This window comes from Durio zibethinus, chromosome 9, assembly GCF_047325235.1.
Source record: "Durio zibethinus cultivar Kanyao isolate XHJ-2024 chromosome 9, ASM4732523v1, whole genome shotgun sequence".
Lineage (NCBI taxonomy): Eukaryota > Viridiplantae > Streptophyta > Magnoliopsida > Malvales > Malvaceae > Durio > Durio zibethinus.
In genome coordinates this window covers 7,362,636-7,374,789 of record NC_143170.1, presented here as the reverse complement: position 1 = coordinate 7,374,789, position 12,154 = coordinate 7,362,636, and the positions used below count along the sequence as shown (strand labels likewise).

The following is a 12,154-nucleotide window of genomic DNA, read 5'->3' as shown; positions in this document are numbered from 1 at the left end:
TCGCAAATGGATAACAATCTAAGACATTTTCAGGTGTAAAAAATTTTTTTATTTTGGCCCAAATAGTGAAAGAATTATATGTATTTTTGATAAAAAAAAATTTTAATAAAAAAAGGGACTAAGTTTTTCGACGACAGAGCTTCTTCAAGAAAATGAATAAGATTCCTAAATACTCTCGATATGAGAAAATATTTTTAATAATTCTGTCAGATTGATAGAGAATCTTAAAAGTTATTTTCAATATTAAATTTAAGACTATTAGAACTATAAACCTTTAAGATAATTTAAAATTAAATGGTACCGTCTTTTAGGATGGGCATTGTAGGGGTGCTATAATCTTCCCTATATGTAACTGAACTCCCGAACCTATTTCTGTTAAGAAGGTTAGAACTTATTCTTTAGAGGCCCTTAGTCAAGCTTAGGATCTCCTTAAAAGGATAGATTCATTAGGTGACCAATCACACTTTAATAAAATATTAGTGGCAACTCCTTTTGTTGTACCTAGCTATAAATCTACAGATCTATACGTTATGACATGTAGTTTGCTACATAACTTACTATTGACTCTATTTCTTCCCATTAACAGGAATCACTAGGTTATATCAATATCAATATTTCATATGTCATTAACATCAAAAGAATCAATGAGAAATATCATTGCATAGACTCAAAGAATGGACGAATCCAAATTGAGTTGCAATTGAGAACGAAATAAGCTCAGTGTGTTTCTTTCTTTTCTTACCTTGAATATCGTTAGACTTTTATGAATTATGGATACTACATTTGAATGCACCTTTTTCCTCTTAAATTAGGTTTTTCAATCACTAACAATTTAGAATCTTTAACAAGTGAATGGCCCTTAGTGATCAAAGTTCTAAGGTTTTGAGTCTAGATACTAATCTCACTGATTATTTGCTTCTATTTGCAAGTAACCATATACGATATGGACTGGTCAAGGCCAACCGTAATTATAGCTGGGAATGAAAATACGTAACTTGCATTATAAAATTTCTAATCATTTTTTTCATCTTATTTTTTTAGTTTCTGAAGTCTAGTGCTATTATGAGGCATATGATTAGCATTAGAATTTAGTTGTCTTCTGACTTAAATTTCAATAGTTAATAACAATATTAAATATCTGACTGAAAACAATAAAGGTAAGCAAAAGTGAATAGCTATTTTGTGATTAATGTGTTTGAGGAAAAGAAAGATTAAAATTGGGAAATCAATAGTTTGTTAGAAGATGTTGATTCAAACATATTTAAGTGGAAATCAGAATCTACTCGCTAATGATTTTGATTTTTCTTTGTTCTAATGTAGGTACTTGGCCCCGGAGTATGCCTTAAGTGGCAAGTTGACAGAGAAATCTGATGTTTTTTCATTCGGAGTCATGCTATTAGAACTCATTACTAGAAAGCAACCAGTTGATCTTACTAATGCAATGGAGGACAGCTTAGTAGATTGGGTTTGTACCCTATTCTCCTATATTCTTCAAACTTAATACTTGCATTAGAATTTAAATTTGATACATTGATTGCCAAAAATATCAGACCTTATCACTATGATTTAGCAAAGTGGGGTATAATTAAATGATAGTAAATAGAATTATACAAAGCAATACATCAAATATAAATTCCTTTCATCGCAGAAAAATTCCATAGAAAGAATGTTGCCTCTGTTGTTCTTTCTTGTCCAGTAAATGTACTTTATGAACAGGCTCGACCACTTTTGACTCATGTATTGGATGATGAAATCAGATCCACTAGTTCATCCATGCTTGGAGCTTAACTACGACCATAATGAAATGCAACGCATGATAGCCTGTGCTGCTGCCAGCGTCAGACATTCAGCCAGAAAATGCCAGAAAATGAGCCAGGTTTGCAATGATCTCCAACTTTCATAACTTGCCTTATTAAGAGATTACATTTTATAAGTGGTTTATATATTAAGGTAGCATCCCATATGAAAGCCTTAATGCCTTGGTAATAATATTATAATAGCTAATTAAACTATTAAGTTTTTTTTGTCTGCAATTTTTTCGGACTTTTTATTTTATTTTATATTATTTAATATTTAAATTAACATAAATCTTTATTTTACTCCAACAGAAAAGCGCGGAGATAAAACTTAATTTTAATAACATGATTCGTTGTTTTTCTTAAACTAATCAACCCGATGCTGCTATTAAAATGTACTATTTCCAAGGTTTTCGGGTGATATTAGGACTTTTTTTTTTTTTTTCAATGCCTCGAGCTTCGGATATTGCGGACGGTCAAAAGCTGAGTTTGGCATCTCTGATACTTTGTCTCTGCCCCTCTCTCTTACTCCGTTGGCACATTTCGCGCTATCTGAATCTTATCCTCTGCAAATAAGCTGAGTCTGACATTTGATCCTCCTTGAAGCAGCCCCGCGCATATCCTCATCTTAGGAGTTGTTTTTTGGTCTTTCTCTCTCTCCTGATAGTCTGTAGTTAAGGTATTTCCTTTCTGTAGATAGTCAGTGACAATTCCTATCCTCATCTTGTAAATTTTAGTTCCTCAAATGCTTAATGGTAGATAGAAACACTAAATGAAAGGATAAATATACGATGCATGCGTGTTTGGATTAACTGAATAACCACCAAAAAAATATTGAGCCTAAAATAATAAATATAATAACGTAAAAATAATATATCATAATAGACTCACAGTAACAAAAATAATTAATAATACAAAAAAATAAAGTACATCATAATTTATCTTTAAAATCTTTCGGTATAGAGAAAAAAACTTCGAACTACCAAAAAAATCTTCATTATTAAATAATGGATATACAAAATTTTTCTTTAAATAAAACTAGAGCTAATCAACAACTAGAAAGATAATTGAAGAAATCTCACCAAATATGTGATTCAATAACTACACCCTGAATTTATTCCTAAAGAGCTCCAAACTTGATCTTTATCATCTAAAATGTAGAACTCTGAATCATAAACTTGTTAACAAAATTTTAACTCAATCAGACCATAAATTGACTTCCGATCAATCAACTCTTTCTTTTCTCTTTTCTCTCTTTTTTTTAGCTTCTTTTTTCCTCTTTTCTTTTCTTGGTTTGTGGCTCCACTTTGTTTTTTTTTACCTTAAAATAGCCCCACCATTTTTCTTAAGTAGCTAGAGCTCTATGTGAAAAAAAAGATCAAGGCCTATGGTCTTTGATTGGTTCAAACTAAACTACATGAGGTTAAACCCCATTTTTCTAACAATCTCCCCCTCCAACCCTAATAGGAGGAGATTCATCACCATAACAATTTCATTTAGAATTTACCTTGACCAAGGAACCCATTCCAGTCAAGTTACTGTAGAGCTCAAGCTTCTTTCTTGAAAAATGTTTTAGTCAACATATTTGCTATATTTTCATCAATATGAACTTTTTTCAACAGCATTTGCTATTCTTCAATCATCAAATGTAACCAGTGATATCTAACATTAATGTGCTTCATTTTGGTATGGTACATAGCATTTTTACTCAAATCTAAAATACTTTGACTATCATAAAATATCACATACTATTTTTTATTCAACCCTAATTCAAGAAGAAAATATTTCATCCAATGTATTTCTTTACCTGCTTTGGTTACTGCAATATACTCAACCTCTGTAGTTGACAAAGCAACATACTTTTGTAACTTAGATAAAATATTTCATCCAAAACATTTCTTTACCTGCTCTAGTTGTTGTAATATACTCAACCTCTATAGTTAACAAAGTAACATACTTCTATAACTTAGACTGCCAAGACATAGCTCTTTCTCCAAAAGTGAACAAATACCTTGAAGTAGATTTCTTACCATTAATATCACCTGTCATATCAGCATAGTAAACCTTCTAGAATTGGATGTGAAACTCCATAATTCAAACACATTTTTGAAATGCCTCTCAAATATCTAAAAATTCATTTCACTACTTCTCAGTGAATCTTTTTCAGATTAAAAAAAATTTGCTCACTACACCAACTGTATAAGTAATGTCAAGCCATGTATAAACCATAAAATATATTAAAGAACTGATTGCAGAGGAATAAGAAATACTAGATATAGTTAGTTGCTTTTCCTTAGTCATCAGACAAGATTTCTTACTCAGATAAAAATAGTTAGTAAGTGGACTGCTAACTGATTTAGCATGTTACATGTTGAATCTACTAAACACCCGTTTAATATATTTTTCTTATGATAACCACAGTTTTTCAGCTCTCATATCCCAAATAATATTCATACTAAAAATTTGCTTTGCTAAACCTAAATCTTTCATGTGAAAAAACTTAGACAATTGTGCTTTTAACCTATGAACCATACCGGCATCTTGTTTCATAATCAACATATAATCAACATATAATAAGAGAATAGTGAAGTTACCATCAAAAAATTTTTTAACACACATACAAGGATCCGCTATTATTTTTTTTATAGCTATGGTTTACCATAAAAGAATAAAACTTTTTGCACTATTGTCGCAGAGCTTGTTTCAAGTCATACAAGCTTTTATTCAGTTTACAAACTAAGTGCTCTTTCCCTTTCACTTCAAAACTCTTAAGCTAATTCATATAAATATCTTCATATAAGTCACTATATAAGAATGCAATCTTTACATCAAGTTGTTTAAGCTCAAGATTCAAATTAGATGTTGATCCCAGTACCACTCAAATGAAACTCATCTTCATAACTAGAGAGAATATCTCATCAAAATCGATGCCTGGTTTTTTAGAAAATCCTATCACCACCAATTGAGCTTTATACTTCACTAGCTTGTCATCATTTTTTTTTCAACTTGAACACCTATTTATTCTTCAACGATCTCCTTCATTTCAAAAGTTTAACAAGATCATATGTACTATTTTTTTTGTAATGACTCTATCTTTTCTTTCATTACTTTTAATCAGTGCTCTCTATCCAGAGTAGCTTGCACATCTTAGAAGCTCTCTGGCTCTCTTTCACCGATAACTAAAATAAAATCTAAACTTGAATACCTGGTTGATGACCTGTACTCTCTAGTAGATCTCTTAGGCTAAGACTCTATACCATTTGATGCCAAAGGTAGCTCTCTCTACTTAACATTCTTTGATGGAAAGGGCTGCTCACCTTGTTTAACACTCTCAAATAGAAAGAATTACTTTTTCTACTCAAAATTAATTGCATCTAGCTTATCACTAACTGTGATTGAATCACTCATATCCTTAAGTTCTATTTTTTGCTTATTTTCATCATCTGTGGCTCTTTCTTATGAAACTTTTGTCAATGTTGAAATATCATATTCAACAGTAACCTGTGTAATCTTTTTATTTTTCTCAAGATCTACTATGATTTTTTTCATAGAAAACCACAGCTATGCTTCTAACTATCTTTCTCTTCATTGGATCCCATACCTTGTAATCAAATTTCTCATCACTATATCATACAAACACACACTATGTGACTTTACTGTCAAGCTTTGGTCTCTACTCTTTTGACACATGCATAATGTTTTACATATAAAAACTTTTAAGTGAGAATATGAAGCACCTTTTTTTGTCCATACTCTTTTTGAAATCTCAAAGCCTAAAGGAATTGATGGGGATCTGTTAAGCAAATAACAAGCTATGTTGATTGTTTCACCCTAGAATGGCTTTGATAATTTTATCATCCTTAACATGCATCTAACTTTTTTCACAATGATGCGGTTTATCCTTTTAACTATACCATCATGCTGCGGTGTTTCAAGTTTCTTCATCTCATGCCCGATGACATACTTTAAACAGTACTTTTCAAAATCTTTGGATATATATTCTCCACCATTATTAGTCTGAATACACTTCAAAAGTAGCCTTGTCATCATTTCCATCATGGCATAAAATTTTTAAAAATACTATAATACATGGCTTTTATTTTTCAACATATATACCTAATCCTTACGTGAGGCATCATCAATAAAAGTAATAAAATACCTATTACCACCTAATGACTCAACCTCAATGGGATCACATATGTCAAAATAAATTAATTCTAATATGTTTTTTTTTCTCTGAGAACTCTTACGAAAAGAAACTATATGATGCTTACGAAACAAATAATGATCACATGAATCAAGAAATATATCTTTGGTCAAATAAGTGAGAGACTACCTTGATAAAACTTGTCACTTCTTCTTGTTTATGTGTGCCAACCTATTGTGCCACAAGTTTATTAAAAGCATCATCCTCAATAGTATTTATTTGGTTACCAGTCAATTGTATCCATGTCTTATATATTGTGTAGCATAGTCTTTCCTTTACAATTATCATAAATCTTTTGAAAAGCTTCCACTACTCATTCTTTTATCAACTCTTATATCCCTTTTTATCAAGGACATTAATAGCAAGCAAGTTCATTCTCATGTCTAAAATGTGTCGGATATCCCTCAAAGTCAACATACAACCCATACTAGTTTGTACAACAATATCACTAATCCTAATAATTTGTGACACACTCTTGTTTTCTATTTTGGTACAACCAAAGTCTCTTGCTTTGTAAGTTGTAAATAATTATTTTTTAGAAACACAATGATATGCCGCTTTTGTGTCAACTATCCACTTAATGTCGGAATCACCAACATGATTACACTCATCATGTGTATAAATCAAAGTAACTAAATCACTATCTGAATTTACTACTACAACATTGCCATTATCCAAAATCTTACCTTTCTCATTTTTTCGCTCTTGCTTCAAGATTTTGCAGTATCATTTTATATAGCTTGCTTTACCATAATGAAAGTATTTCACTTTATTTTTAGACTTGGATCTATGTTTAGACTTACTATAGCCTTTTAAGTTCTAAACTCTATCGATGTTTCTATCAATGTTTCTATCGATGTTTCTATCAATGTTCTCTATGACCAGAGCTTGATTATCAAAGTCTAAATCTTTTCGCCTTGTTTCTTCATTAAGCATATTGTCCTTTACCATCTCTAATGTCACCTTGTAATTAAAAGTTGAATTAAGAATAGTCATAACTGAAGTATTCTAGTTGTCTGACAATAAACCTAAAAAAAACAATGCCTTTATTTCATCATTCATCTTAAGTTTTATAGTAGTGCTCTAATTAAATATATCTTTAAAATCACTTAAGTTCTCTATAATCAATCATCCATCCTTGTATTGTAAAGTTATAAACTTTTCAACAAGCATAATTTACTTTTCAACAAGCATAATTTTATTCATACTTATTTTTCTCTCATACAATGCTGTCAATTTTTCTCAAATAGTATGAGCATTTATCTCTTATGCTATATGATAAAACACGCTGATATTAACCTATTTTTTTATTATAGTAAGCATCTTTTTGTCTAATTTCTTTCAGCTTTTATGTTTCATATCTGTTAGTTTAGTCGAATCACCCAATATTAACTCATATAAATCTTTATAGTATAAATGGTCTTTTATCATAAGCTTTCAAATTGAATAATTTGATACTGTCAATTTTAGTATAAAACTTGTATCATCATTCATGATCTCAAATAAAATTTACTTTTATCTTGGGTTACTTTTGGATCGATGTTTCAAAAAAACCTTCGGTCTAATACCACTTATTGAGCCTGAAGCAATAAACACAATAATGCAAAAAGTAATATATCGTAATAAACCTACAGTAGTAGATAACAATCAACAATCAATAATGTAGAAAAAATAAAACACATCAAGATTTATGTGAAAAATCTTTCAGTGTAGAGAAAAAAAATCACAGACCACCAAAAAAATCTCTACTATCAAATAATAGATATACTAAGTTTTTTTCTAGTTAAAACTAAAACTAATCAACTACTAAAGAGATAATTGAAAATTTTTGACTAAATAAGTGACTCAATAAATACACCATAAATTTATTTTTAGAAAGTTTCAAACTCGATCTTCATCGTTTAGAATATAAAACTCTTAATCATAAATTTATTGATAAAATTTTAGCTCAATCAAACTATAAATCAACTTCTAATCAATCAACTTTTTTTTTCTTTATTTTTTTGACATTTTTTTCTTTTTTTTTCTTAGTTTGTGGTACCATCTTTTTTGTTTTACCTTCAAACAATTTTTTTTTATTAAATAGTTAAAACTTTGTGTAAAAAGAAAGACAGAAACTTATGATCTTTCATCGGTTCAAACCCAATTAGATAGTGCTGGACTCCACTTTCCTAATAAAAAAAAGGATCCGCTGAAAGCAATCATATAAGGAATCTGAATGTTTTATCCACACCAGGTATCTCTCCTAGCATCGCATTCTCTTCCACCCCTCTTATTCTTATTCACATCCAATTTTAAAAGAGATTCTTTTAAAAATAGTAAAAACTTTGAGCAAATAAATCTAGTCCTTTCTGAACAGATTGAGCGTGCAAGTGCTACCAAATGGCTAAAGGAGGAAAATCTCATGAAGAAGTTAAAAATGGAGAAGAAGAAGGAGAAAACATGGCTGCTTAGCTTGTGGGTCTCAACACCCTCAAGATTCAACCTTTCAAGCTCCCTCCTCTTGGTATGATATTTATGATTGGTATTTAGTTCTTGTTTGCATGCTGGGTTCTTTTAATTAACTTCATTTTCAGATTTTATGAATTATGACTAAGGCTTTAGATAACCCTTTTGCTCATTTTCTTTCTTATTGATTGAAAACTTCTATTTGTGTTCTCGGTATATATTTATTGAAGGACCCCATGATGTCAGAGTTAGGATGAAAGCTGTTGGTATCTGTGGAAGTGATGTTCACTATCTCAAGGTATATATATCCTTGTTGCAGCTAGTTCTTGCTCTTCTACTATGCATTAATCAAATATTATTTGTGCTAAGACTGGCTGGGACTGTAAAAAATTAATTAAAGTCAGAAAGTTTGGCCTTGTTACAAGTTTTTTACTTAAGTAAATTTGCCACCTTTTCTAAACTATAATATGCAGCAGTAACTAGGACAACTGGTTTTCTACCCTTGTACCGTCATTTCTTTGCCATCAAAGGGATAATGGTGAAATTATTCAGGAATGACAGAATAAATTTTTGCATTTTTTTCTTATGTTTGCTATTTGTTTTTGTAATTTTTGTTTGTTTTTAGACATTGAGGTGTGCGGATTTTGTGGTGAAAGAACCAATGGTGATTGGGCATGAGTGCGCTGGGATCATAGAGGAGGTTGGAAGTGAAGTCAAGAATATAGTCCCAGGAGACCGTGTGGCATTGGAACCAGGGATCGGTTGCTTTCGATGTGATCTTTGCAAGGAAGGTCGATACAATCTATGTCCTGAAATGAAGTTTTTTGCTACTCCACCAGTTCATGGTTCTCTTGCCCATCAGGTGAACCTATAAGCTGCATTTCAGCGTGGGTTCTAGTTTATTTATTGGTGCTTCATTTTGCTACTAAAAGTTTGACATCCTTTATGCCTATCTACAATACCCATTACATTATGCTTTTTAAACAAACCATCAAAAGTGTGAAACTAAGAGTGCTGAATATCTATTACAGTGACAATATTTTATTAGGGGACTTTGATCCAAAAATTCTCAAGTTTCATTTAGAGGTTTATTAATGGCTAGTCTTTGATCTTCAGATTCAAAAGCCTTCAAGGATACAATTCTGTTAACGTAAATTGGGCTCCTTGTGTCTAACATTGTTATTAACTCGGTTAACAACTCATTTAGTTGTTTCTATTTTGGTCTCTGTTGAATATAATGTTTTTTGTAGTTCTACATGTCATTTTGTTACGTCTAAAGTCATGCTTAATATGACATCCCACAACACTAACAAACTAAGACTGTTCATACCGTGTAGAGAATGAGAACTATATTAAAAAAAAAAAAAAAGAGGAAAAAGTACTATGCATTAGAGAAGAAATCAAATTAGAAGAAATCAAATTATGTTATCATCTTCAAAGCTAGCATAAACATAGGGAATTTGTCCTACAGTCAAGTTGGTTTTAATGGTTTGGCTAATGTTCAATTATTTCTCTCATCATGTTAGGAGGGCTATGATGAGAATGTAATGGATTTCTCATTCAGAAGTTAGCATGCCGAAGAAAGCATGCATCAGCTGCATATTGTATGCACATTATTCACTTTCTTTTGCTTTTTCTTTATAGAATTGGAAATGAATTTGATGGAGTCAAATCTTTTGCACTGTATGGTAATGTGTATGTTTATTTTCAATGTAGGTTGTGCATCCTGCAGATTTGTGTTTCAAACTGCCAGACAATGTGAGCTTGGAAGAAGGGGCTATGTGTGAGCCCTTGAGTGTAGGGGTTCATGCTTGTCGCCGAGCTGATATTGGTCCAGAAACAAATGTGTTGGTCATGGGGGCAGGACCTATAGGGCTCGTTACAATGCTGGCAGCTCGTGCTTTTGGGGCACCTAGAATTGTTATTGTAGATATGGATGATAATCGACTATCGGTTGCAAAGGATCTCGGTGCTGATGGAGTTGTTAAAGTTTCAACCAATATGCAGATTCATAACATCCTTAAAAGTCCCTTTTTCTTTTTCCAAGCAAAATATGCCTTGAAATTTTTTTCATCTCAATTCTTTTCAATCATCATTATTTCAAATGTCATGATTTCATTCAAATTTTATGTTAAGGTTTGTCAAATATATAACATCATGAGAATCTTTTACTCCGTTGTCTGACTTTTAGATAGTTTAATGTTCTAATTTCATGATAAAACAGGACGTACCTGAAGAAGTTGAAAGAATATGTAAAGTCATGGGAGCAGGAGCAAATGTAAGCTTTGATTGTGTAGGCTTTAACAAAACGATGTCAACAGCTCTGAGTGCCACTCGTGCTGGTGCTGGTGGCAAAGTTTGCGTTGTGGGAATGGGCCATACCGACATGACTGTCCCACTCACTCCAGCTGCTACAAGGTACTTATTTTAATGATTTAGTTAACTCATGGTGAAATTTTGGTCATAGCATGCTTTACTTGTGATTGATTTTTGGGAACTAGACATGGTAACTTGTTGGAACCTAAACACTCTGAAATGTATCAGAGTGTTACAATGAATTGTAGAGAACTTGGGTAGAGATTAAAAAACCCTATGATTTCAGTTTCAGGTATGTTTGCCATTCTGCTTCTTCACCACTCGTATTGAATAATGGTTTTCATGAAATGCAGGGAAGTCGATGTTATTGGAATCTTCCGGTACAGGAACACATGGCCTTTGTGCCTTGAGTTTCTAACAAGCGGTAAGATTGACGTGAAGTCCCTCATAACCCACAGATTTGGGTTTTCCCAGAAAGAGGTGGAAGAAGCTTTTGAAACCAGTGCTCGTGGTGGCAATGCCATTAAGGTCATGTTTAATCTGTAGCTTCGACAAGATTAATGTTACTACTGCTATGTGAACGTTTGCGATATAGGCTGGGAAAGACAACGGATGCGTTTTCTAATAAAATAGTAGCCATATGGAAAGTGAATTATCCATGTAATGTACTTCTTTAAAACCTCTGGCCATACATGTAATGGATTTTATGTTTTTGCAACTTGTCGCATGCAATATGCAACGGCAAAGAGTGGAAAATGAGGAGGGGAGGTAATGGGTTGTTCAATAAAGACTGGCATATGACAACAAGATGTTGAATCGTCAGACCGCTACACTTTGTGGGTTATTCAAGTGTTCTTTATATTAAGTTATTATGGCACACAATAAGGTGAAGGGGTTCGGTGATGCTAAACGAACCCACAATTGTTCTCTCTAACTCTAATTTCTCCCGCGAACTTAAAACTTAAAAAAGACCTCTCAAAAAGAATGAAAAAAATAAAATAATTAACACCAAAAATACATAATGATGAATATGTTATAAATTCATCTATCGTATCAGGACTTGGAAATTGGTTCTGCCCCCTTCCACACTCTAAAACCAGTTCCATCGCCGGCGAAAAAGAGGCCACCAGGGCCTACCTCAATGGCACGAATCTCCCGCTTAGCAAAAATTTTACGCCTTTCCAAAAGCTTTCAATCGTAAGGAAAGAAAAACGATATTCCCAAAAGCAGCATGAAAGGACACGAGAAGGTGAATCAACAAACATATGAATACTAAGATAAAAGCAAAGTCTCAGTTTACACTTTCGAGGGCAGATGATTGGGCCGGACAGAATTGTCATTGCATGCACACAGCAGCACAGGCTTGGATTCTGAGTCATGCATTCCA

The 12,154-nt window shown here is 32.3% G+C and overlaps 1 protein-coding gene across 2 annotated transcripts; it reads left to right on the top strand.

Annotated features, from left to right (window-relative positions):
* Positions 1 to 8,148: 8,148 nt before the first annotated feature.
* Positions 8,149 to 11,632, top strand: LOC111310338 (sorbitol dehydrogenase-like). 2 transcript variants are annotated; one of them, XM_089765760.1, is made up of 7 exons: positions 8,149 to 8,239; positions 8,363 to 8,509; positions 8,682 to 8,749; positions 9,077 to 9,313; positions 10,168 to 10,587; positions 10,676 to 10,869; positions 11,121 to 11,632. In XM_089765760.1, exons 3-7 carry the CDS (start codon positions 8,705 to 8,707, stop codon positions 11,311 to 11,313), a joined length of 1,089 nt encoding a protein of 362 aa, XP_089621886.1. In that variant the 5' UTR covers positions 8,149 to 8,239; positions 8,363 to 8,509; positions 8,682 to 8,704; the 3' UTR covers positions 11,314 to 11,632. The 2 variants fall into 2 exon arrangements, with proteins under 2 accessions (XP_089621886.1, XP_089621885.1); XM_089765759.1 differs by lacking the exon at positions 8,149 to 8,239 and having other exon boundaries at positions 8,269 to 8,509; positions 11,121 to 11,485.
* Positions 11,633 to 12,154: the final 522 nt, after the last annotated feature.